The sequence below is a fragment of the Rhizomucor pusillus genome, assembly GCF_041956525.1.
Source record: "Rhizomucor pusillus strain CBS 183.67 unplaced genomic scaffold VTP01scaffold_11, whole genome shotgun sequence".
Taxonomy (NCBI): Eukaryota; Fungi; Mucoromycota; class Mucoromycetes; order Mucorales; family Lichtheimiaceae; genus Rhizomucor; species Rhizomucor pusillus.
This window is the reverse complement of record NW_027192153.1, coordinates 39,332-64,795: the sequence shown is the minus strand read 5'-3', so window position 1 is coordinate 64,795 and position 25,464 is coordinate 39,332. Positions and strand designations below refer to the sequence as shown.

Sequence of the window (25,464 nt, the reverse complement as noted above, 5' to 3'; positions counted from 1 at the left end):
TATATGCTACGACCAGCATGTTTTCGATTCTCGCTTGCGGTGACGTACTCCAAGTTATCAGCATGATTATTCGCCTTGTCGCCGTTGCAGTGGCCAATGACCATTACTCGAGATGGGAATTTGGAGATACGAGACAGAGGCTATAAACAAGCCCCATTGGTGTCGAGGCCAATATTCCAAGTGCAATACCCGTAATGATACCATAGTTCTCATCGCCGGCGCGGACGGCAAGATCGGCTTATCCTCCCCAGAATGATGGGAGAAGAAGCAAAGTGGACTAGACGCGCAAGTGTCCCTCGCAGCTGACAACACAAGATACAACAAACGCGTACGGTTTATGCCAGACGAGTAGTTCGCTCCATGACGGATGCAATCTCTGGGGCAGTCAATTGAACAAAGATGTTTCCAGAGCTTCAGATGTGGCAATACGAATCCTCATTCTACACAACACAATATAGAAAAGTAATGCAACAGCAAAGTAAAGAACGTTTACAAGAGTTGTGTTTATTCAAAATATTCATTTTCATTTGTTTATAAAAAAAAGAGTGGTGCCGTTTAGTTCACGTTGTTGCCAACGATATATCCAGGGACCACCGCGAGGAGGCGGCACCACCAGTCCCCACCCACCAATGCCTACCTCCCCCTCGGCTTCAACGTCGAGCTGGTATCGGACTCCACCGAAGGATCAGACAATGGGAGGTGCTCACTACGGGTACACTTTTAAGTCCCCTGCCGATGCCCAGTGGGGCGCGTCAGCGGGGAAGGTCGCGGGAGCTCCCAGCACGAGGGGCAAAAAAATCCTGCTCCCCTCTCATGTTTAAAAAGCGCTTTTGGATTTCTTGTAACTTGTGGTACTTTAAAAAAACTATAGAATTGAGCGCTTTTTTAATTTCATATAAACGTACACTGAATCATACGGATAATAACAAGCATTTCGTAGCAAAAAAGTAGAAAATTGTGGTGGTACATATGTAGCACAGTCTCGAACACGGCACGATGTGATGTAATTGGCTGGAATAGTAACCTCCGCTCAACAAGCAGCATTGATTGACGTGTACGACCGATGCCAGCAACCCATTTAACACCAACTATCCTTATGCAGCTCATTCTTATTCCGGAAATTGGATGCCTCTTAATTCAGGAAGACACTGAGAGAAGACAGAAATTAGCAATGCAAAAACATGTCATATTCTCGAAAACAGCGGCAGCTTATTGAACGGCCCGCTTATCCCCTTAATGACTTTGATAATGATAGTGATAATCGAAATGGAGGAAAAAAGTAATGAAACAAATTAGTTGATATCTGGATGGGTGAATGGTTAATCTATTCTTCCTGTACTCAAGCATCTTAACATCGCATATGTATCTCTAGAAAGCGAACAATTCTCTCCTGCATGCATTGCGTTCAGTAACGTATCAGATGATATGAACGTTCATCACGGCATTGTTCCAATCCTCTCAACTTGTTTGTAAAATGCTAGAAAAAGGTTGCGTTGATGTATCCATACTCAAAAGATTGCCATTCCCATGACTTTGTCTGGCACTCTCCTCGATTGCAACTCTGATGTTGTGGATCTTCCCGGTCTTGACGAAGTCCTTCCGGACCGTGCTTTTCGATAGCTGGTTGTCCAGGATTCTATTTGACGCTTCTGCACAATAATGTCCGGTCTTGCTGTAGCGTTAGGCGTACAATTCAAAAGCAACGGGTTTAACATGGTCCCCGGATTAGGACACTAGAGCTTCCGTAAATTCATTTGTTTGTGCATCCTTGCAGGCATAGGAGAATTGCGATGACTTTATCGAAGATGCAAGTCAAGGAATTATGGATTAAGGATATTGAGAGTTTTAGCATGAACTTTAATCGCGGCGCTGCTGCTGCTATTGCGGTGATTTCCCGCTTCCTCGTGGCCCCAAAGGTTGGCAAATCACTTTTTAGTCTATTGCGCTTGCAATGTCGCGAATCGGTCTAATCTTTGCTCTTGTACGCATGCCACTGGATTGGTGATGAATGTACTCATGCTAGCCGAATTTAACAACTCTGCATTAGCACGCTGCTTTGGAAGGACTCCTCGGGCTGGGTCTGCTGATCGCTCCAGAGCGCTTTGAGCCCGTGCTGCCTCTCGCAGACCCGACTGCAGTGCTTCTAGCCCGAGGTTATGGCGCTGCAGTTCTCGGACCTGCAGTGGCAAGCATTCTGGCGTTCAATTTACCAGATATGCTTCCATGCAAACGTGCACTTGGTAGGACGCATAGAGAACGTTGCATAGATCCATTATCACGTGCTTACAAATATATTGCTTGTAGCCACTGGATTCATGGTGTTCCACGCGGCAGTAGCGTTCTTGTTTTTCCAGGCTCGCAAACATGGGTCTCTCGAATACTCCCTTGCAACAACCAGCATGATCACTCACATGCTTTTCCTCGGTGGATTCTATGTTTGGTGCAAAGTTACAGAAGGACAAGTCAAGTCGTTTACGAAACAGCAGAGGAACGCCGAGAAAAGACAGCAGTAACCTCGCCTGAACTGCTAAATGACGCATTGTAAAAAAGAAGAAAGTCTACTCTTTGCATCATATAACTTTTTGCTGAATATCTATTTGTTGTCATTTAAGAGTATGGTTGATTCCTTTTTGGGTTTTTGGGACATCAAGAACATAACCCGTGTCAAGGGTGCACGGCCGATACAAAAGCCACAAGGGTGTGTGTGTGGTCAGACCGACCACGCGATTACCTTTTTCTTTTTTCGCTCGCATGAATTTTATATTTCGCAACTTTAAAGCCTCCTGCCCTATCACTCAACATCGATTCTACACAGCTGCTCAACCAGTATCGTGGACCAATGCCAGTTTAAAGAGGCTGCGCAAAGCCCAGCTGGAAAGTCTCGCCAGAGAACATAATCTCAACACTGAAGGCACAAAGGCTCAACTCATTGCAAGGTTGCTCAATCACCCAAAGGAACGGGAATGGCAGCAAAAGGTTGAAGAGTTCGAGGCTACAGAAGCAAGCCATGCACATGTAGCAGGGAACGATACCGTAGAGAGAGAAATGACAAGGGAAATACAAGATGAAGTCACCGGAAGAACGGGTATAACCTCTCGGCACTCGCATGAAAACGAGCTGGAGGCTGCCAATTGGATCGAAGCCTTTGAACTCAAGGCGAACCAGCGACGGACAAGAGATCGGCGTGCTGGATCCTTCTTTCCTGGCAACCGACGCGGCGTGACAGGTCAAGCCTCCGAGTCGACAACACCAAAGGAAGAACAGCAGCAGCAGCAGTGGGCTGTTGCTGATAATTCCATGGCCGATGCACCCGAAGACATGGATGTCGAATGGGTCAAGGCCTTTGAGCAAAAGACACTGAATCGCGCAACCAGAAAACGAGATACCTTTAAAGCATCCGACGCTCGAGTCGATAGCATGCTGCAGCCGGAATTTGAGGTTACGGGCGAGCGAGAGCCCGGCTCTGCCGATATACAGGATGCAATTTTCTCTGCTGTGCGGCCTGCAGTGGAACCAAAGGAAACAGTCGATTCAACGACTGCTCCTCCGGCTTCGCGACCCAGCTCGTCCTCTTCAACTCATCAAAACAAAAGTACTACCACCACCACCACTAATTCTGACCCGGATAGTACTCAAAATGCAACGTCCTCTTCCTCCTCCTCCGCCAGAGACCGTGTAATCAACGTCGCGGTTGCATCAAGCTTAGCCGTCTGGGTAACTGGCGGCGAAGAAGGTTTCAAAAAACTAGTAGATATCCTTGGTGGAGTATCATAATGTCAAATCTTTACTTTTCCATTCTTTCTCTTTGCAATATAATGTATAATAGATCCAAAAATGTTTTATTCATATATACAAAGTTTATGCTGGATAAGGAATGTGGGAGGGAATCTTCGGGGAATGCTGCAGGTGGGTGCAAGACAAAATTTTATTGTGATTGTAGCTCTGCTGCCGATGATGATGATGACGGCAGTGCAGCAGCTGATACGCCGATGAAATCCGTAAAGTCTCGGATAAGCGATTTGTGCACGCGGTCTGTCTTGATGAAGCTCGGCATCAGCGCAGTTACACATTGAGCGTGGTTCAAGCGTTTGTACAGTCGCATCGAAACGTCCACGTCGTCGCGTCGTTCGGGCGGAAGCACTTGACCAAGCATGTTGTACATATCGACGGACTGCTCCATCGGCACAACCGCATCCTTCTCGCCGTGGATAAACATGATTCGAGGTAAAAAGTCAACAATGCTCTCAGCAGATTCAAACAGCTCTTTGTTTGCTCGCACAAGATCAATGGGCGAGTTGGCTTCGTAACCGTGTTTCGTACTGCCCATTACTCGGGCCATTGCGGATACTTTCTCCACGCCGCGATATTTTTCGTGCTCTAGATGCTTCTCAATCGAATAGACACCAGCCATGCTATTGTCAAAAAAATTCGTGTTTAGGATCCCAGCGGCAGAGTGTTGTTGACACAGTGTAGTACTTACAGCAATAAACCTTCAATTTGTGGGAGAAAGTCATATGATAACCCATCTGTGTTTGCTTTTTGAGATGCAAGATGGCGCATGACGATTCCAGTGGCGCTAACTCCATCTGTCGGGTTATGCTTGGCCAGAGATCCGTTTTCTCTGACATTCAAACCTCCTGTCTTGGTGTATTTGGCTTTTGCAATGACATCCTTCAAGACAACGTACGTAGCAAGCTGAGCACCAGCGCTGTGACCCTGTTGCAAAATATATATGTTAGCTTGAAACATCGCAAAAGATGTTAAGGAGTTCTTACCATGACATAAATAGAGTTTGGATCGCCTCCATGTTCACGACCGTGTTCAAAAGCCCACTTGATTGCACGGCGTACATCGTCGTAAATAGGTTCTATCTTGACCAACGGGTACTTTCGATAATCAGGTACGACCACGGTGTAACCTAGCTCGCGCAAAGTGTTTGCCAACGGTGTATACATGTACTTGTTGCCAGAGGACCACGAGCCGCCGTAAATGAATACAATGATAGGCGATAACTGTCCAGAATTTTTAGACTTGTATACATCAAGTCGGCAAAGCGGATGTGCGTCAGAGTAGGCGATATTTCGGCTACATTCATGCATCTATGTCAGAGATATTCTTCGACGTAACGATGACACATACACACGCACCTTACAAATTTGTGGAAATAATTTCTGACAACCCAGTAACGCCAATGAAAGTAAGTGATGACCAAGGGTATTTCGCTGATCCAGCCGGTAATCAAGCCGAGAAACGCAATGTTAATTTTGATGACTCGAGTGGGGTTGTACGGTAGATTAAATTTAGCGTCTGTCTGTGCCCACAATAGATAGATTGTCCACGCTAACAAATATAGGCCAACTATCATGGATAAATATACAGTGAGAATTCACTTGTCAATTGTATAAGTTTTGTGTTGGCATTACCTGTTGCAAATGCCAAAATGGGCAGACACAAAATGGCGCAAACTACAAGCAGAGGCAGACAAAACAAAGACGCCGAGACAAAAAGCGTTCGAGAGTCAAACCACGCCATTTCAGCGTCCGTGTCAAAAGCTGACGAGGGAAAAAGAAAAGAGGTGAGTAATAGTGGGAAAGAATCCCTTGGAAGCTTTGCATGTCCCATCAACTCCGCGATTGGCTCAAGACAACAGTTGCTGCAAGCTTCCTGCTTGGGTGATTGTCGTCGTACAGCTCTTGGAACGAACTGAGCTTGCATTGACTTGAGGTAACAGCGAGTACCATTTTCAGCTACTTTATCTGACTTACGCATATTGTATTTTATCAAGCCTCTTCGCTCCATTAGGCAAAATATCCCACACATCCCGTGCAGCACACTGATAGACTATTCACTGGAATTAAGCTACGCTTACTTCAGAGCTCCTGTTTCCCGACGAAAAGTGTATACCGAATATGCTATCGAGCTTGTTTGGGCGTATATCACTCATGTGCCAGCGAATCAGAAAGATATGACCGTTCTAATTACGAGGCGAAGCAATGCATTGAAGTACACAACCGCTCGAAGATACACACCTATTTAATGTCAACTGATCTCATCTTGATGGTCATAGTTCCATTTTGTGTGTACGAAGTGCAGGTAATATATCAAACATGGAAAAAGGCCTTTTTCTATAAAGTGCAAGATATAAATGTGTCATCTAAATAAGCCTATAATGAGAAACTAGGCGGAAGCGCATTATGTTGATTGCGAAGTTTGCATAATCTGGTGGCATGTCAGGCGAACAGTGGTGGTGGGAGACTTGAAAAAAGCAAGAACGCGCTTTGCTGAATTATTCCGCTACGCAGTTTAATACACGACCGATCCTCAATGCACAGAGTAAGCACGCGTCGTTCTTCCCAGTACAATGCGCTTCTAAATGGCTTACGAAATAGGGAAGAGCCGTACAAGAAGCGTTAAAGGCGAGGCCCGGGATGTTTTCGTTTGATGACGACGAGCAAGAGGAAGGTGATCTGCTCCTGAGAAGTAAGCGTGTTTAGAGAATCTTATGCCATCCTGCCACTTGTTAACACGATTTAAAAGCGAATCCACCCAATTCACAGCAACGTTCGCAGGATCCGAATGGTTTGTAGAAAAGCTCGAGTTTATATTTCCCAGTGTTAAAATGTACATTGACCAACAAAAACAGATCAAACTCTTATCAACAGCAGCAACGACGAATATAAACGTCCTCGCATAGCAGCACCAGCAGCACCAGCAGCACCAGCCACCTCGTCAAGTCAACCGATACGTTCATATAGTCAGCCTCAGCCAGAGCGAAGTCTGTATGACCTGGAGAAGGAAGAATTGCAGTTTTTCAGTCAGAGACCTTATTCTACGTTACCCGAGCCAATAATTGAGCCGTATTCAATGCCATCTATGACGATGACAGATATGAGGGAACGGACAATGCCATCCGTGAGCATGACAGAAGTGAGGGATCTAAAACGCCAAGTCGGTGACTATTAGTTTCGATATCAATCTGCCAGCTGCTAATTGCTATTGTAGCTAGAAGATATGGAGCGAAAATATGAGCAGCTTGTAGATCTGCGATACACTGAAGCCGAGAAACTATACAAAGATTTCCAAGAAGCGGTTAGCACTCGACTGCAGAGTATGTAATTCGATGTTCAGCGGAAGTTGTTCTAGTCAAATGTATTAACATCATTGCAGAATCTGACGAATTGGTGCAAGCATTCCAAAGATCGCTGGACGAACGTGACGAGGAAATTAAAGAATTAAAAGCAGAGCTTGAACGAAGCAAGGCCGAAAGCTCGCGCAAGGATATGTTGGATGGAGAGGACACAGAAAATGAAATCAGATTATTGCGATCAGCAGGTAAATGTTGTCAAATTTGTACATAAAAGGCTTTGAGCCGAAGCTGACGTGCTTCCATTGCTATGTTAGTGCAACGTCTGCAGAAGGAAAAGAACGAAGCTCTCGAAAGCAGAAAGGAGCTACTCGTTCAGTTGGCAAGACAAACCGGTCCGCCAGATGAAAGTGTTCACAGACAAATCAAGGATATGCAAGAAGACTTGACAGGATTACTTATTACGGATGTAAAGGATACAAAGGAGGGAACTGTATTCAATTGCATCCAAACTGGACGGAACGGAAGTATGTGTTGGTGTATATTTTGCAAAATAACTCTTTAGCTGATCCGCCGTTGCTAGCCATTCAATTTAAGCTCATACAACGATCAAACGATAGCAACGAGATGCAATATCGACCTATGCTGGATCCACACAGAGATGCTGCTCTCATATCAGCTCTTCCCCCTTATCTCACGTTCGACATTGATTTCCAGAAAGACAAGGCAAATCTTTTCTACTGGAAACTTTCTTCGGCTTTGCATTCGAAACCATAATTCGATGCTTATTAGATACCTAAATTCTCCTCTTTCCACTTGTATATACAAATCTGTACTTAAAAAGCTCTTACATGGTATAGCATTTAAAAGTATGCCTGGAACTGTATGTAAATGGATGCTAGGAACAGAACAATGCAGTTAATTTACAAGAGTCGTCGAAGTTCGGGTGGCAACGGGGTAACATCTGTTGGCGGTTTGTTTGCCAACAATTTCGCAAGCTTCTCGAGCAAATGTTTATCTTCCTGTCGACTCTTTAGTGCAACGTGGCATATTTACATAAATAAGAAAAGACTTACGTTGTTGACAAAGGTAATTGCATGCCCTCTCCGCCCAGGCTTGCTCGTGGATTCGGATGTGGCAGCGCACGCTATTCGTCGTGCGTAGCTGTCCAAGGAAGAAGCCATGTCGTAATTGATAACCAATCTGACGCGTGAAAGGTTGATACCGCTGGCGAGAACATCCGTGGATATAACAACATCCCAAGCGGGTTCTTGAGCGTTCATCCCTTCTATTATTTCAGATCGTTCCTCTAAAGTCTTATCAGCATGCATGGCAACCACGCGCCAGTGTCCAGAGAGTCTTCGCTTCTTTAAGCTTCTTGTCAGAAATTCGGCTGCAAGTCTGCTCTGCACAAATACAACGACAGGTGCAACGAAATATTTCGGGTCGTCAAGAATCATCAGGAGCTTCTTGTTTTTGCTTGCATTCTCCACCCACAGAACAGTCTGCTTGATATTTGTGTGCTTCTGCAGCTTCTTGACGGCTTTCTCTTCCTTTTCCAGATCCAGCTGGTCCACATTTATTTCGATAGGCTGTATCAATTTACGGCTTAGTTTCTCCGTCTCTTGGCTCGTCGCAGTCGTGAACAAGCATGTCTGTCGTACGATTTTGGTCGAGAGTTTTCCGAGGATCTGGTGGACCTGTTTGTTTAATCCGGCACCCAGGAGTACGCTAGCTTCATCGAGGACAACAAGGTGCATTCGCCACAGTCGCAGCATGTGCGGGTGATAGGTTGCAATGTCAAGTATACGGCCTGGAGTACCTATCACAATCTGCACGCCTTTCCGCAGTCGGTATATTTGATCCGCTATAGGCTGGTTACCAACCAGCAACGCTGTGCGTGTGTTCCGTAGGCCGCGTGCGAGATCCTTGATGGTCGACTCGATTTGTACGCATAGATCGCGAGTTGGTGAAAGTATCAATGCATACGGTCCTGACCGTCGTTTATGCCGATGCTTGGCCGATAGAGATTGGCAGTGTGCTAAGATAGGGATCGCGAATGCTCCTGTCTTGCCAGAACCTACTGGTGCGATGGCGTATACATCTCTGCCAGCCAGCATACAAGGAACTGCTAGTCTCTGGACAGCCGTGGCCATGAACCATCCGTGCTGATCAATATTCTGTGTAAGTTGCGGCCCGAGTGTTTCGCGACTTTGCTCGAATGAAGTTATAGGATTAGGTATCTGCGTTCCTTTGACTTTGATGTTGAAAGCGGCCATCATGGCCTTCTTCTGCTGTTGAGTCATGTCTGCTACATCGGGCGCTTCTTGATAATTTGTTAATTTGGCGTGAACATTATTTGCTACGTAGCAGTGCACAATTTTTGCTTCTGGTGGTGGATGCGTTGTCGTTTTTACATGATTTCCATACATATCCGTATCTATCCGTTTGCATTCCATACTGAGGAACTTGGGTTAGTGTCAGTGTCATGTAGAGCATGATGATTTGCCAAGTTACCTGCAGACATCGTTGTCTGTGTCATCATTGATATATTCACCGTATTTTCCACATATTACACATTCTGGTTCGTCTTGTCCAGGTACAATAAGGCGCTGTTCAGAAGAGAATAGTTTGATCACCTCTTCCTCCACATCGGCATCTCTAGCTGCATCGATGGCTGTTTCGGTTGGTGTTTTTGTTTCGTAAGTTACAAAGTTGCTTTGCAATTCATTCGTCGAGCTTTCAGGTCTGGAGACTTTCGAGATCTCTGTTTTCGAAGCATTTCGTAATTTCTGAGACGGTTCATGTCCTGAGGATGCCTGATCGTGTTTTCTTTTGACGGCACGCGGAAGGAACATGCATTGGATTGAAGGTCAGGCAGCACGTACCCGCCCACCCCTTTTTGCTTCCGACATGATGTACAATTTGGAAAAAGTAATCGGAGCATTTTCATTTAATGTACGGATATGTAATAATAAAGAAGAGATAGTTTTAAGTGATAAAAAGAGTGTAGGAAAAGAAGGAATGCAAATATGTACGGATGATAGTAAGAGTATGCACACAAATATATTGCGGAGGGAATGCTAGTTGCTGTTGTCAACGTCGACCGTGGTTGGCTGATTCTGGATCGTTCTGTTGTTGAGTCAAGGGAGTTGCATTTGGATCTTCGTCGTCGTCGTCAATGTCATCGATTACCCAGGATTGCCGTGCATTGTTTTCATTTGGTTTCATAATGGTCGGGTTTGCACTTGCATTGAATCTGTACCGATAGTTTTTATCAAACAATCGTTGTACTACAAGGTAGCTTGTTAGACTCGCAGCAAAGTTTATAAATATTGAGACGCTTAAATACGCTACCGTATGGTTTCAATCCCTTGTCAAAATTACGTGTTACTATTATGGATAGGATGATTGTAATCTATACGAAACAAGAAGTACATTTAGATTTGATAGTTTTCAGCACATCACCCAATTGACTTACCAAGGATAATAGGATTGCCAAGCAGACTATATATGGACAATAAAGAGAGAAGCATTGAGTAACCATGCAAATAACTGCAAGCTTGAGGAACATACCAGCCAAAACCCAAAATACCCACGAGGTCGAACTTTGTTGCAGAACAACAATAAAATCGACCACAACCAAAATATGTATCACCATGAAAAGCATCATGGGTCGCGGTTTCTCAGTCAGGAGTGCATGGCGTGCAATGAATGGTGCTGGGAACTGGAGGACGGTCAGGAGGAGATGCAAAACATACCACGCAATGGCTGCAGGTGTGCCCTTGTGGTAACCTTCTTGCGTCATAACAACAAGCCAAAAGATAGAGAACACGAGTTGGAAAAAGCCATCCAATTTGAGAATCAGCAGGAAGACTTGGCATGTTCGGAAACGGGATTGCAAACCCGGATCGGCTCCCAAGCGCTTGTAAATATTCCAACCAAACTAGAGGAGAGAGAAGGTCGAGATTGGTACATACGTCTGTTTTCTCAACGGGCTGGCTTCCTTTTATCCGTTGTTACCTGCCGAACCAGTTTCACACACAAGTATACAAAAAGCAACGCCAAGACAGCCATGCTCGCTATTAGGCCAATTTCATAGCGCAATGCTGTGAAAAATTCGGAGCGAGGAGTCGATTCGCCCGTTTGCTTATCGGCACTGGAAACAGCACCGCTCCTGGTAGGGTTGAATGACGAAAGTTAGCTTCAACTCAGCAGCGAGAGGACCGGATCGGATCAAGGAACGAAAAAAGATACCACTTCAACGTTTCACCAAGCTGCACGAGGGCAAGAATGACACTTATGAACTGGTTGCAAGTATGTGCAATCAATTGGATAATGCTTTGTCGGACGATCTACCAGAAATGCATGAGGTCATCCTTCTATAAAAAAGGTTCCCGCGTGTTTTCGCCCTTACTGCATCGAAACCGAGATATAGCTGGAAAACGTGGAAAAGAACAAAAAACACATTCTCATCTTTTAGCCGCTGCAGACTGAGTAGAATGTACGTGTACATGTCATCCGCAGTCGCCCCACTGAAAGGAGATCGGATACCGCCGCCGTCGCCGAGAGAAGCATACACATCTCTTGTTGCGTTTGCGTGTGCTACCGCGATAAATGCCTCCAATATTATACCGATAATATTTGATACAATGATTGCGAGCGCGTATGCCCTCGTTTCTCGCGATTCGCGTACGCGATGCAGCTAGCTCACTTAAAGTAAGGATATAAACGTTTCGGTGTGCCTGGACTGTGCGCCGGGACCTACCGTCAACTGCAATATTCGAAAAATGAGGTTGGGCGTTCCCTTTTGTGACAAATCGTCGCGGTCACCATTCGACGATGACTTCTCAGGTTGCATTGAGTTGTAAAGGAAAGAAATAAAAGGAAGGAAACAAAAGGGGGCTTGATTTTTTTAACTACACTTTTTTGGGCTTGGACACCACGCCTGATTTGGTATGGGCCGGGTTTACAGGACTGATTGGGAAGATCCTGAAAGCGGCGGCTTGCCTTACCCCAATAATTTTCTTCATCGACATGCACTGTCTCTTTTATTCTAGATCAATATGTTACTTTCGAAACCAAAATACACTAAGCATGGGCAAAATGGATCACATTACTGGGTACTTTGTAGATATATTTAGATTTGCGAGAGTATCATCTATAGATCATTCAAAAACTATGCATGTATTGATCCCAAGTCTAAATAAATCCAAAGCTACTTGAACAAACCAGATATGTAGATTTTCCGGGCTGTCAAGACATGAAAATATTTATTTGTTTGGTTGCAATGAGTATATCCTGTGGCATCAATTAGTACAAGATTATTTACAGAGAGCATCGCAGTCAGGCTTTTAAATAGAAGCCGGGGTAGACCTTCCTCCAGCAGCAGAGCCGAGGCCGGGGAAGGTCTGGGAGCAATCGCCTTGGAACGAGGGATCGTTAGCAAAGGGAGGATAGGTAGACTGGTCAGCATCGTCAAAGCACTGGAAGCCGTAATCGGGGTCCTTGATGCAGACGGTTTGGAAAGTCTGCAACGCGGTATCATCCATGCCAACGCAGTAAGCATAGTTAGCAATACCACACTCGACTTGACCGAGTCACTGGCAGATTCCGGGTGTCAAATCGTCCTTGCCGGTTTTTTCATCAGCTTCGCAGTAGCACACTTACTTCCCGGAGACAACTTGCAGCACAGCGCAAGAGAGAGCAGCCAAAGGGAAGATAACGTTGTTAGCGAGCATTCTTGTTATTGTAGCTTGATTGGATGTACTTGATGCTGCTTGTGAGTTTTTTTCGAACGGTGATGACACAGGTATTTATATCTACGAGTCCCGTTTATTCCCATCTCCTGCATTGAGGGCGAAAATCCTCGATGTCTAACATCCAGTGCTTTGCAGACGCCACCTTGGGCGAACTTTGCACTCAGGCAGCTGCCCCTAGTCGCCCTGTTTCCCGGGACGATCACCGCACATTCGCATTCTATGGTATAATACCACATTTTGCCCCTCAATAGAGTCGACTAGGGAGTCTAAAAGTGATGTAACAGACGAGATGTAATAATTTCGAACCACATGAGCTATTTCAACATCTATAAACTTGCAAACGCACGTTCAAGAGTGTGCTCCTTACTGTGTCTGTAGGTAGGGACTTTGAGCAGCAACTTCTTGGCTGTGTGCATCCGCGGTTAGCGACAGTATGCGTTTGGCTGCGAAAAAGTTGGACCGTCCGGTCAGATTTGTAGAAAACAGGGGACCGTAAGTCCAGGGGATATTGAAGTTAGCACAATGACAACTGGAACTCTAATCTGCATTGAAGCGTTTCGGGTTTACTAGCATTTTGAGACAGACATAGGTACAGCCATGCCTAGAAGGACTGGAAACATGAAAATGCTCTTGGCTCATCGCCAATCTTGACCCCTACCTAACATGCTCCTGACAGAGAAACAATGTTTCGCTAGTGCATTGAGCTACTATCGATGTCCGAGAGCTAGCAGCTATATATCTATCTAGATTATGCTCAAGTTTTTACCATATATTCAACGCTCGATAAACATTTACTTTGTAAATATATTGTCTTCTTCATGGTAATTCATTGCAAACTCTCGATTGTAAAAGTAATGAGGTATATGCAGATTCGAGCAAGCAAAGATCGCCGTGGCGTCGACCAATGTCATATTGCTCATGTACATACTCACTCGCAGGTGCACACGGCCGAAGTATCCCTGGAGCTGCAAAAGCAATGAGCTTGCAGTTGTTCGCCCCGACAGTTCGCTGCAATTACAAAATGGATACCGGTGCTTTTTCCTCTAGAAAAGCACACGCGCATCTAAATTAACTGATTGAGAGTATCCGAAAAACGTTTAAACGGCATTACTTCGTAAGTTTACTTTCGAAATAATGCTAGGACATTTCTGGTTCTCAATTCAGTGTGCGTAGTTTTCTCTTTTTCCTGAGCCGTAGGGACCTGGATCAAAGAATCTGGGACCTGACAGTGCCAGAGAACGCCCTCCTCCCTATGCAGAATATGTGATCTCCAGGTCACACGCTCAGATTGAGAAAGTCTTACTATGCATATCATAATATTTCCCATCTTCACTCAATTGCCGAACATATGAAAGACATGGCCCAGTGGGAGCAATTGTTTGTATTACTGGAACTGCTCGTTTGTGATACCATACATGTAGATAACCGTTGACCCTAATGTGCTGTATACCAGGCTAAGTCATCTACTGCCGTTTCGAGAGTTTTCTCCAAACATCCACTAGTTGCTCCATATTTAGAAAGGCTGATCTGGTTGCTTCAAAGGGCAATTTAAATATTGCATTAAAGCAAGTTATCTAAGAAGTAATGCTTGACGTAGCGTGCAAGTAGCGAAAGTACGCAAAATTTTCTTATTCAAGCGTTCCAGCGTTACATATCAGGCTTTGATTTTCATTGAATTCAACCTGATGATCGGTTCATTGTCAGCAAACAAAAGGACGCGGCTTTTGGGTGCGCGGGGATTGCTTTAATATGGAAGGCAATTTGACGTGGAACAAAGCACATACCGTAAACCTTGAGCATCAGTACTGCTACTGTAAACGTGATAGAAACTTGCTCGACATTTGCCTTCAATGTCGCCGTAAGTACATTGATTAATCTCAACAAGAAGCAGCTTTGCATAACACGGCAGTGTAGAATGCAGAAATTGGTTCCACGCGAGCTGCACATCGATCTCGCACCCTCCAGACTTGCCATTTGTTACAAACTACATTTTCGAATGTCGTAACTGCAGCAAGAAAGAATCTGAGTTATTCGAACGCACAACGGCCGGCTGGAAAGATATATGCTCTGCAACTATCGCCAACTTGATAATGGACCAGATAGTGCAAAAGAACGGCTCTCAAGATCGTCAGTTGTACGACAGCAAAAACGCAGATCTGATGAAAGAATGGCATCCAGAACAGTATTACTTTAACAAGAAAGAGATTATACCCTTTGTTGATAAGCACTGGAAGAGTATCTGTACAGAGCGCGCACGGACGACGACCTGGTAATGCAAATAAAAATGGCCGAAATCATAGAAACAGTAATAGCTGAAAAACTATCTTAGGTGGGCGACACTCGGTAGCTGTTTGTACTCATCAAAGGACGCCTTTATTGCACGCGACGAAGGACAGCGTTCTGCCGCATCTGATTTTTGCTTAACAGATGCCAATCTCTGGAATATCCGGCCTGCTGCGGGACATGTAAGAAATCTATCATCAGGGATATTGAATGCGATGAATGAAGCTCATTGAACACGACGCTGCATAGTCTACTGGGAAATCTGGAGCATCTACAGCTCGACGAGAAAAACGAAAAGCAGAAGATACACAGCGCAAAACTGAGCAGCAGCAACGACGATCAACGACACCCACTACAACGACGACGCCGTCACCGAGAGCTGTGTCACCATTGCTGCCTGGAAGTACCCTTGCATCGAGCATCAACAGCACTGGCAGCAACACCGACCATCCATACAACAAGTTCGGTTTCAAGTACATACCATGCCAAGCATCTATTCTGCCGCACGTCGGTTACCAGCAGGCTGAACCCGAGATCAAATCGTGCGGTATCAGTGTAGCCGACAAAAGTCCTTACGTATCAGTCAGCGGCGATGGATTGACGGTAACGACCGAAAAAGGATTTCGTATGTGCCGTGCAAACGTTGGCGTTCAGGAAGGCAACTGGTACTGGGAAGCTATTGTCACCAATGCTCGAGGAAGTGCCGGATCGGATGGACCGCACGTACGCATCGGGTGGGCACGAAGAGAAGGTAAAGCAAATAAGCTTTTATTCAATTGTGGTTACTGAATGAAAATTCTTTGATAAGCTTGTTTAAATGCACCAGTCGGCTACGATGCTTATGGATACGGCTACCGAGACCTGACAGGCGACAAATTATTCTGCTCCCGTCCCCAAAAGTACGGAGAACCGTTCCAATCCGGCGATGTGATTGGGCTATACATACATCTGCCTCGAAAAGACCCGGCGCAATTCAAGAGCCCTGCGAGGAAGAGGATTCCGATCGTATTTAAAGATCAACTATGGTTTGAAGAGAAGGATTATCGACCAAGCAAAGAACTTGAAGCGTTTGCGGATCCAATACATAATTCAACCGAGGATGAATACGAACCACGGATAATACCAGGATCCTACATTACAGTATACAAGAATGGAGTTTCACAAGGAGTCATGTTTAAAGACCTGATCGACTTTAAAGATTTCGGCAAATTGCCAGAGATGGTTGCAGAGCGACAGGCCAAGAAACGGAAAAAGCAAAAGCACACAGAAGACGAATTTGATGGGTCAAAACATTTACAATGGTCAGATGATCCTCCCGTTGAGGACGACGGCACACTTGGCTACTACCCTGCTGTCAGTGTATTCAAGGGAGCAGTCGTCACTTGCAACTTTGGACCCGATTTCCGATACCCACCGCAAGTAGACGAGGAGTGGAAACCAATGAGCCAAAGATACAGCGAGTACATGGCCGAAGAGGCTATGTGGGATATGCTAGATGAAGTGGCAAAATATTTTAAGCGAAATGCTATAAAGTGATCGAACACCAAGAATAAAATCTCTGTCATTGATCTCTACAGTAAATTGAGGCAGCTACCGCACCAGATGATAGGATGTCACAATAGTGGCTGAAATGATTCAAAAATCTTATTTGAAATATTTGAGAACAAATGAAATATGCCTTGCAGACCGGCAGCATATGATTTGACAATGAGTCAATAAGACCAATGACAATAGTGCCCTGAGGCGGGTAAGTCGGAGCCACCCGAAGATCTTTCGACTGATGTAATAACACAAAAAATTTGACGGCAGCTTTTTTTCTTTCCTTCACGCTTGTCATTCCGTCAAAAATGTCAGGACCCGACGCCGCCCAACCTAACGAGCAGAACTTGCACAAGGACCCCGAGACCGGTGAAATGATCTCCAAGTCGTGAGTTTCTACATTGAGCTTTAGAGAAAATGAGGAGAGGTTGCTTACACGAGAGATTTCTAGCGAGCTTAAGCGAAGACAGAAGCAGCGCGAGAGACAGGCCGCCAAGGCCGCAAAGGCTGCTAGCGCACCTGCTGCCGCAACCAAGCCAAAGAACGCTGAAGAGGGTGAAGAAGAATTGAACCCCAACGTACGTATCCGCTGATCAGGGACGAAGCACCGACAATCAGTCGCTAACGCCTTATTGTAGCAATACTTTGAATTGCGTAGCAAGACTATTCTCGCACGCCGCGAAGACAAGAGCCCCAACCCTTACCCCCACAAGTTCCACGTCGAACTTTCGATTCCGGAATTCATCAAGAAGTACAGCCATTTGGAGACTGGTCAGCGTCTTGAAAACGAAGTTATCACTGTTGCCGGCCGTATCCACAACAAGCGTGCCTCTGGTGCCAAGTTGCGCTTCTACGATCTTCACGGCGATGGTGTCAAGATCCAGATCATGGCTTCCGCTCAGGATTCCGAGGAGGATTACAGTGCCATCCACGATTTGCTTCGACGTGGTGATATTGTTGGTGTCCGTGGTATTCCTGGCAAGACTAACCGCGGTGAACTTTCCATCTTCCCCAAGACCATCCAGCTGCTTTCTCCCTGCTTGCGCATGTTGCCCAAGGCTCACTATGGTTTCAAGGATCAAGAACTTCGTTACCGCCAGCGATACCTTGATCTTATCATGAACAACAATGTCCGCGACAAGTTCATCACTCGCTCCAAGATCATCTCTTACCTCCGCTCTTTCCTCGACAACCACGGTTTCTTGGAAGTCGAAACGCCCATGATGAACATGATTGCTGGTGGTGCCACTGCCAAGCCCTTCGTCACTCACCACAACGATTTGAACCTCGACATGTTCATGCGTATCGCACCCGAATTGTATCTCAAGATGTTGACCGTTGGTGGTCTGGAAAAGGTGTACGAAGTCGGTCGTCAATTCCGCAACGAAGGCATCGATTTGACTCACAACCCTGAATTTACCACCTGCGAGTTCTACTGGGCTTACGCTGATATGTACGATCTTATGGACTTTACTGAGAAGCTCCTGTCCGGCATGGTCCACCATCTCTTTGGCACTTACAAGATCCAGTACCATCCCGAAGGTCCTGAAGGTCCTGTATTGGATCTCGACTTTACACCTCCCTTCCGCCGTGTAGATATGATCACCACCCTTGAAGAAAAGTTGAACGTCAAGTTCCCTCCTGGTGACCAGCTTCACACTGACGAGACCAACAAGTTCTTGTCTGATCTTTGCATCAAGCACAACGTTGACTGCACTGAACCCCGCACAAACGCTCGTCTTTTGGACAAGGTAAGATTGGACATTATTTCTGGTAGATTTATATATTACATTCTAATGTAACATTGTATAGCTCGTTGGTGAATTTATTGAAGAATCATGCATTTCACCCACTTTCATCATGGGCCACCCTATGATGATGTCTCCTCTCGCCAAGGTTCACCGTGACCGCCCTGGTCTCTGTGAACGTTTCGAACTGTTCGTTGCTACCAAGGAAGTCTGCAATGCTTACACTGAATTGAATGATCCTTTCGATCAACGCGAGCGATTCGCACAGCAGGCCAAGGATAAGGATGCTGGTGACGAAGAAGCTCAGGTCATTGACGAAAACTTCTGCCAAGCTCTTGAATACGGTCTGCCACCAACCGGTGGTTGGGGTATGGGTATTGACCGTCTGACCATGTTCCTTACCGACTCCAACAACATCAAGGAGGTCCTTTTGTTCCCTGCCATGAAACCAGAGGAAAACAACTAGAGAAATCCTTTTGTCCATAATTCTTACTTCAAATGTAAATCTTGACAACATACTACAACGTTGATAATCAATGCATTTGTGTTTGTGAGTGCTAAAAATGGTGACAATAAGTAATGTGAGAGTAAATTGTAACCAGAAAATGCAAGATTTATGCGGCACTTGGATTTGAACAATAAGCGTGTGTGTGTTCAGCCACAGCTGCTTCCTCTTTTGCAAAGTGAAGAATATGCCAAAGGGACGAAAGGAAAAATCTGCCAAATCGAAGATTCCATACGCACGACCAGACAAGCACGATAGCACCAAAATCACAAAAACTGCGCCCGGTGCCAGTAAATCAAAGGAAAAGACGATCAAGCTGAAAAATGAACGATTGGCCGATCAACTCGATGAATTAATGGTTGATCTTTCCGCACACTTGGTACCGAGAAAGAAGTCCAAAAAGACCACCATGGAAACGGATTCAAAAGTAAGACGATTATTGTTTACGGAAAACTGTTGTGGACTGTTGTTTCTGATTTATGCTCCAGACAAAGGCGAATCTGCAAGCGGCCCAGCGAGAATACGAGAAAACACAGAACGACATGGAGGATGCTCTTGGACTATTGACTCGTCTCTGATCGATCCCTTAATTAACAATACCCTTACATCGTGAACTTCACTATCACCACCTTTTGTCACTTTGCACCTACCTTGGGAATGTTCTGTTTTAGTCCCGTTATTGTAACTGTAAAATGCTAGTATCAATGTCATCTTTGCATTTAAATAGATATCTTCACCATTGAACATGTTAATTAAAGGTTGCAAATTAGAGAGCAGTAGACGTAAATGCTGCGTGCATTGACCTTTCAAGTGAGCTGCCAGCATGAACTCAGCCCAAAGATTTGCCTGCCTTTTCAGTTCTTCGTTCCAGGCCCCTTCCAAGCACCACCTGCCAGCATGAGCGATCCTGTTACCCAACACCGGGGAGAACAGTGGGCCCACGATCAACGCGAGAAACTACAACGCTTGGCGACAGAAAAGATCGAGCAACTTGATAAAATATTTGACAATCATATTCGATGGTTCCAGGACCACAATAATGTTCGGTATGGAATATACGTGTGGATTCTAGTGTTCGCTTTAAACATTTGCTGATTTACTGTACAATTCTTCTTAGGCAACTGATAGAGACGCGAAGACGGTTCACGAAAAGTACAAAAGGAAGCGATGCTGCTCGTACTCAGGCAGAGAAGAGTGGTGCAAAGTTATGCAAACTTCCAGAAACAACTGTACAACAGGGAATTTCCCCTTTTTCTTCACCACCGCCTATTTCCTCGCAAGAATCGGTCTCAAAACAATCTACAGGATCAAGAAAACGATCTATCGATCAATTGGATAATGATGAGCAACCAAGTTCACCGAAAGTTCGCTTACGAGAAGACGATATGCAAATCCAGAATACTAGCGAGGATGTGCAGACAGCTACCGAAGAAGATGAAACCCCTCGAGACTCACCTGAGCTGGAGACAGCGCAGCCAGTTGATAAACAGCAAGACGAGGAAGAATCTTCACGTAGCAATCAACAGAAACGCAAAAAGAGATACCCCGAAGACGTTGAGGATATGCAGGAGGACGACGACGACGATTACGGCGACGACGATGAAGTCCAGCTAGTCGCATCAAGCAAGCACTACATTGACGATGAGCCCGTCGAGCAGCCGCTGTCTACAAGTTCAGAACTTAGTCGGATATATAATCTTACGCGAAACATGTCGCCAAACCGCAGCTTCCGGGCCTCGCGTTACAGTATATCTTCTTCTCCGAGAGTATCGCGTTCGTCATTCAGCGGTAGCAATGTACTCGATATCCTGCCACAAAGCTTGAAAACGATTCCAAAAGATAAACAAAGAGAGTCAATAGCTCAACCGCAGCAGAGTCATCAACATTCGGCATCAGATACCAACGAAGAAAATAAACATGTGAATGACGACGGCACTCAAAACGAGATTAAGGATACCCAAGAAGCTTCGCAGAATCTTTCCAATGCAAGCAACAAGACGAGCCCGCAAAAGGAATCTACAGAAAATGACGAAAAGGTAAAAAAAAAATTGTACGTTGCTTTCGAGTGGGATCTATCTAATCAACTTTATTTTGTAAACAGGAAAATACTCTTCATCCTCCACAATCGCCCACGATCAGCGAGACAGACGCTGAATTGCTTACTGGGGAAACACCCTCCTGGGCCGTTAGCCCTGAGCTACAAGAAAACCTTGCTCGCCAAGCAAAAATGGATCCATACAAAATATTCGGACGAATAACTCCTTTGCATCTCACAGGTAAGAGTTCAGTGGTACAGTCAATTGGCAAAGAGCTTTACTGATATGCTTTACGCAGAATTATTTGGCAAACGATCGTTGCAACAAAAAGAATAAAGCATGTTCAAAATTTCAGATCACGACGTGTTTCTTCTTATCCCCTTTTTCTCCTCTCATTGCGTTGATCTCTCGATGGAGAGTCTGTCTGTCCATGGCTTGCAGCAGCTTGGAGTAGGGACGACGAGCTCGCAGCAAGAGACCGACGTAGTAGGGCGTCTCGTGTTTGGGGACGACGCGAAATCCACCGTTCTGCTCCAAGATGTCAATACACTCTGCTCGATCCCATGCCGGACAGACAGATTTTATCCGATCCTTGAGGGAACCCTTGTCGGCATCCGGCGTTGGATCTATGTTAAATACAGCGATCAAGTCGACATGCTCGAATTTATGCTCGAAGACGCGTACGAAGTGGGTGTACCGGGCATCCCGTTGTCGCTGAAATTTGATATTCAGGCACAATTTGCTTCGCAAGCTTTGCGACCTGCCGCGTGCAATTTTCATACATTTGACCAATTGGAGCAATGCCCGGTTGATCGACTTGTCAGCTTTGCTGGTATGGTGGCGGTTAAACCTGCCACGTTTTGTGGAAGGGCAATGATGCAAATCACAAATGAACACGGAGATCGCTCGATATACTTGGCATTTGCTGACGATAAGCAATATCAGATTTTTGACATTGGGATGTATTACTTGTTCATGAACGTTGAGTTTTCCGTTATCACCGATGGACAAGAACGACACAACGTTTTGAAATATTCATCATCGACATCGCGTGCATATGCGATCACCAAAGCAAAGTACGATGATTTGAAATATGTAGACGCCGAAAGCATGCAAGAAGACCACGATCAGAAGAAGCTCAGATCGGTAGTTTACACACGATCGGTCGAAAGCAACAACATGTCGGTATATGTCGGCACTGTAATTCGGGTGGTCGACGCAATGGTTGGAATCTACGAATTGGAGGGCAAGACAAAAGATGACAGAGTATTTTTGTGTCTCTTCCACTATTCCGATTATCGCCCAATGTACCCGTATCGAGTAGGGACAAAGCTGAAAATACATCATACACACATTGTTGCTTTGCCGAACGTACGACCGTCTCTTTTAGAAAGCTGGGATGCACCCATTTCTCAGCACAGCAATGTTGAAACTTGCTTGTTCCTGGTCGGCTGCTTGCGAACACATGTACAATTGGTCTCTCTGCCAGAGAACAGTGATTCCCAGTATGGAAGTGAATGGACACATCCGCAGCTCCTGATGGCCGTCTATCGTGAAGTGACGAAAAAGCGTCTTGATTTTGCCACTCTTATGCGTTGCCTAGATCTGTACGACTCGTTCTCCAGGAAATTCGAGTGCCCACAAAGAGCATTTATTTCGGCGCTGAAACTTGCACAGCTGACACATTACGAACGGCGGGTCGAGTTTGGCGATGTTTACTGTGATCTACTGCAACACGAGAACGGATGCTCGGCTATTGGTAATCTAGATGGAACAACAGTCGATCTTATCCAGTGCCTGCCATTAAAGGCTGCTGCTGCGAAGATTTTAGAGGAGAACAAGGTACACATCGATGATAAAAACTTTGCAGCCAAGACGAGCCATCTGGAACAACTGAATGTCCAAGTTATGCAAGCTGAATATGCGATTGACGATAATCAAAATCTCTGGATTTTGGGTGAATTGTGGAGCTCTGAAGAAGATGGACGACTTTACCTTTCGGACGCCTCTGGCAAGATACCGCTGCTTATACAGGATCAATCACCAGAGAATCTGCCGCTAGGGCATCTTGTGCTTATCAGGCGAATGCAATTGATCCAAGAAGATTTATCATACAAGACGGAATTTTGCGGGAAGTTTGATAAATACCATACATACATCACATGCAAACTACAAGACATCCTCTCTGCGAGGCCACCTGTACGAGAAGGAAAACAGATCGAGGAGAGATTAACATCTGCTGACCCACTTGTAATACCAGATATCGTTGGATTCAAATCCAAAAACCATCGCAGCAACATCTCTGTAATTTTGATCTTAAGAGTATACCCGGTCATCTTGACTCACGATCTTAAAATTACCGACGTCGAACATGATCCATTTTACTACAAAGCCAGCATACGTGCGCTTCGATACCCAGTCAATGGTTCAATACACGAAATGCCCACTCAAGTTTCCATCAGTCTCGATTCACGCAGCAAAAGTTTGAAATTTTGGTCGCAACTCCAACCTGGATATTTTTATGTAATTGAAGGAGACCTTGACAACGATCAAGATCGCAGAATATACAATACATTTCGCAAAGAATTGAAAGTACCAACGGATATCAACGTCACACTTAAACTCAATGCCGACAAACACTACTTGTATCCTCTTGTCCATGTTCCGGATGCTGTCAGCAGCGAGCAACTCTTTGCGATCACGTCGTCCTCTGCGCCTCAAAACTTCACCCAGGACTTGCCTGAGGAACGCAAAGTATATCAAGTTAAAGACTTATACCTGCCTCTCCAAGATATGCGTAGTCCGATGCGAACTGAGACGGAAAAATCATGGATGGAGAAACCCATTGATCTTCAAGGAGTCATCATTGCCAAAAAGTTTCGTGAGATCCATGCAGCTAGAGGCACACGGTATTTCCGAGCAGGAGAGGCATTGGAGCGGCACGATGCAGGCGCTGGCGAGCCAGGTCGCGGGCTATTCTTTCGAGTACGGCAGATCGATGGACTCGATACGGTGGATATTTACATGAACATATCGTACCGGACATGGCCGCTAGGGTTGATCCCGGGATCAATTGTTACTTTCCACAATTTGTTTTGGAAATCCATCAAGAATACGGACGGCTTTTACTGCACTGTGGAGGTGCCTACAACATGGTCTGTGGACGTGCCATCTGTGGAAAGGGCCGAGTATATCCTTACAACGAACATCACGACCCGAGACCTTGCGCAGCACACAGTGGCAAATGTAGAATCTGACGAAAATCTTTTGTACAAAACAAGTTGTTGGATCCAGCATATCATACAAATGGAACTTCGGTGGCAGTGCCTCGAATGTGGAAGCTTTATCAAGAATGATCAATGCGAAAACGCGTGTTCCTCAGCTGGCCGCGTATTTCTTGCAGAAGCAATGGCGCGCGTTGAGGATGATTTAGGAAACGCTGTCGCCATGTTTGACGGCGAGCGTCTAATCATGAAACTCCTGGGGTTAACTCAACGCCAAGCTGATCGCCTCAAAGAGACTATCCGAATACGAGGACCGGTTTTTTACGGCAAATGGTTGGACTATGAAGAACAAGTGGACTCGAGCGACGATGATGATGAGGAGGGTGTAAAGACGATGCCGAAACTGACACTGAAAGGTGCATGCCAACGCATTGAACGAGGAAGGCGTATCTACAACTTGTACGTGCGTCGGATCATGTTTAAACGGCCACCGGGGCAAAAGCACGAAAGTCTTTTGGAACATGGATTACGCAAGGCAACGTTCAAGTACAAGAATGGGTCCTCCTTTGATACTCTAGCGTACAAAACGTCGCGGCTCAAGGTCCTGGAGCTGGAGCCTGTATCAACGGCGACGCATGCATGGAATTACTTGGAGAAGATTACCGCAAAAATGTAAATAATAATAATAAAGAAATAAACCGGTCTTTCTCCTCCTCCTCCTCCTCCTCCTCCTCCTCCTCCTCCTCCATCATTTTCCCAGCAGCTTTGCATATATGCTCCCTACACAACACCCGGGCAGCCCGCAATGGTACACATTTCAAGATTGGATCAAGACCAAGGATCGCAACGTTATCGAGATGGAGCCGCCGCCAGAGCCTGGTGCAGATGAAATAGAAGCAGAAGGATGGGGAGACGAGCCCGTGGACGTGCAAGACGCAGGATCGGGCACCGTGACGACGACGACAAGTTCAAGTGGTTGGCAGTAATTAATTTAACAATAAACAAGGAGAAGGAGAAGGAGGAGAAGAAGAAGAAGGAGATGACTGTACACGATAGTGTCCATAAACGCTTACTTTTTTCTTTTCCTTCATTCTTTTCTTTCTCTCTATGTACATGAAACTCTAAAAAGGGAAAAAACGACGAGGGAGATTCGAGAAGAAGAGACGCGGGAAGAGGGAGACGAGAGGATAGGAGGAGGAGGAGGAGGAGGAGGAAGAGGGTATATACCAAAAATGGTGGCAAAGTATTATCACTAGCGAGCAAAAAAGCTAGAGGTATAGGAA

The 25,464-nt window shown here is 45.5% G+C and overlaps 13 protein-coding genes across 13 annotated transcripts; 9 read left to right on the top strand and 4 right to left on the bottom strand.

Annotated features, from left to right (window-relative positions):
- Positions 1–1,951: 1,951 nt before the first annotated feature.
- Positions 1,952–2,513, top strand: VTP01DRAFT_1493 (uncharacterized protein; the record flags this gene model as incomplete). The annotated part of the gene is made up of 3 exons (XM_069379849.1): positions 1,952–1,981; positions 2,048–2,240; positions 2,305–2,513. 3 exons carry the CDS (start codon positions 1,952–1,954, stop codon positions 2,511–2,513), a joined length of 432 nt encoding a protein of 143 aa, XP_069237917.1.
- A 238-nt stretch (positions 2,514–2,751) lies between these two features.
- On the top strand, positions 2,752–3,774 carry VTP01DRAFT_1492 (uncharacterized protein; the record flags this gene model as incomplete). Its single annotated transcript, XM_069379848.1, has 1 exon — positions 2,752–3,774. One exon carries the CDS (start codon positions 2,752–2,754, stop codon positions 3,772–3,774), a length of 1,023 nt encoding a protein of 340 aa, XP_069237916.1.
- Positions 3,775–3,925: 151 nt separating this feature from the next.
- Positions 3,926–5,532, bottom strand: VTP01DRAFT_1491 (uncharacterized protein; the record flags this gene model as incomplete). Its single annotated transcript, XM_069379847.1, has 5 exons — positions 3,926–4,412; positions 4,481–4,716; positions 4,776–5,085; positions 5,148–5,358; positions 5,424–5,532. 5 exons carry the CDS (start codon positions 5,530–5,532, stop codon positions 3,926–3,928), a joined length of 1,353 nt encoding a protein of 450 aa, XP_069237915.1.
- Positions 5,533–6,324: 792 nt separating this feature from the next.
- VTP01DRAFT_1490 (uncharacterized protein) lies at positions 6,325–7,861 on the top strand (the record flags this gene model as incomplete). Its single annotated transcript, XM_069379846.1, has 8 exons — positions 6,325–6,333; positions 6,390–6,480; positions 6,538–6,579; positions 6,644–6,948; positions 7,003–7,108; positions 7,168–7,332; positions 7,402–7,611; positions 7,668–7,861. 8 exons carry the CDS (start codon positions 6,325–6,327, stop codon positions 7,859–7,861), a joined length of 1,122 nt encoding a protein of 373 aa, XP_069237914.1.
- A 146-nt stretch (positions 7,862–8,007) lies between these two features.
- Positions 8,008–9,942, bottom strand: VTP01DRAFT_1489 (uncharacterized protein; the record flags this gene model as incomplete). Its single annotated transcript, XM_069379844.1, has 3 exons — positions 8,008–8,106; positions 8,161–9,544; positions 9,602–9,942. 3 exons carry the CDS (start codon positions 9,940–9,942, stop codon positions 8,008–8,010), a joined length of 1,824 nt encoding a protein of 607 aa, XP_069237913.1.
- A 238-nt stretch (positions 9,943–10,180) lies between these two features.
- VTP01DRAFT_1488 (uncharacterized protein) lies at positions 10,181–11,945 on the bottom strand (the record flags this gene model as incomplete). The annotated part of the gene is made up of 8 exons (XM_069379843.1): positions 10,181–10,377; positions 10,442–10,502; positions 10,566–10,591; positions 10,661–11,030; positions 11,108–11,261; positions 11,342–11,439; positions 11,502–11,789; positions 11,853–11,945. 8 exons carry the CDS (start codon positions 11,943–11,945, stop codon positions 10,181–10,183), a joined length of 1,287 nt encoding a protein of 428 aa, XP_069237912.1.
- Positions 11,946–12,438: 493 nt separating this feature from the next.
- On the bottom strand, positions 12,439–12,825 carry VTP01DRAFT_1487 (uncharacterized protein; the record flags this gene model as incomplete). The annotated part of the gene is made up of 3 exons (XM_069379842.1): positions 12,439–12,615; positions 12,666–12,687; positions 12,755–12,825. The coding sequence occupies 3 exons, from the start codon at positions 12,823–12,825 to the stop codon at positions 12,439–12,441; spliced, it is 270 nt and encodes an 89-aa protein (XP_069237911.1).
- A 1,770-nt stretch (positions 12,826–14,595) lies between these two features.
- VTP01DRAFT_1486 (uncharacterized protein) lies at positions 14,596–16,665 on the top strand (the record flags this gene model as incomplete). Its single annotated transcript, XM_069379841.1, has 5 exons — positions 14,596–14,704; positions 14,761–15,115; positions 15,176–15,311; positions 15,379–15,880; positions 15,938–16,665. The coding sequence occupies 5 exons, from the start codon at positions 14,596–14,598 to the stop codon at positions 16,663–16,665; spliced, it is 1,830 nt and encodes a 609-aa protein (XP_069237910.1).
- Positions 16,666–16,976: 311 nt separating this feature from the next.
- VTP01DRAFT_1485 (uncharacterized protein) lies at positions 16,977–18,882 on the top strand (the record flags this gene model as incomplete). Its single annotated transcript, XM_069379840.1, has 4 exons — positions 16,977–17,056; positions 17,120–17,246; positions 17,307–18,419; positions 18,481–18,882. 4 exons carry the CDS (start codon positions 16,977–16,979, stop codon positions 18,880–18,882), a joined length of 1,722 nt encoding a protein of 573 aa, XP_069237909.1.
- Positions 18,883–19,108: 226 nt separating this feature from the next.
- On the top strand, positions 19,109–19,499 carry VTP01DRAFT_1484 (uncharacterized protein; the record flags this gene model as incomplete). The annotated part of the gene is made up of 2 exons (XM_069379839.1): positions 19,109–19,348; positions 19,410–19,499. The coding sequence occupies 2 exons, from the start codon at positions 19,109–19,111 to the stop codon at positions 19,497–19,499; spliced, it is 330 nt and encodes a 109-aa protein (XP_069237908.1).
- A 319-nt stretch (positions 19,500–19,818) lies between these two features.
- VTP01DRAFT_1483 (uncharacterized protein) lies at positions 19,819–21,293 on the top strand (the record flags this gene model as incomplete). The annotated part of the gene is made up of 4 exons (XM_069379838.1): positions 19,819–19,967; positions 20,039–20,957; positions 21,023–21,197; positions 21,256–21,293. The coding sequence occupies 4 exons, from the start codon at positions 19,819–19,821 to the stop codon at positions 21,291–21,293; spliced, it is 1,281 nt and encodes a 426-aa protein (XP_069237907.1).
- A 75-nt stretch (positions 21,294–21,368) lies between these two features.
- Positions 21,369–24,857, top strand: VTP01DRAFT_1482 (uncharacterized protein; the record flags this gene model as incomplete). The annotated part of the gene is made up of 1 exon (XM_069379837.1): positions 21,369–24,857. One exon carries the CDS (start codon positions 21,369–21,371, stop codon positions 24,855–24,857), a length of 3,489 nt encoding a protein of 1,162 aa, XP_069237906.1.
- A 97-nt stretch (positions 24,858–24,954) lies between these two features.
- On the top strand, positions 24,955–25,167 carry VTP01DRAFT_1481 (uncharacterized protein; the record flags this gene model as incomplete). The annotated part of the gene is made up of 1 exon (XM_069379836.1): positions 24,955–25,167. The coding sequence occupies one exon, from the start codon at positions 24,955–24,957 to the stop codon at positions 25,165–25,167; it is 213 nt and encodes a 70-aa protein (XP_069237905.1).
- Between the last annotated feature and the right edge of the window lie 297 nt (positions 25,168–25,464).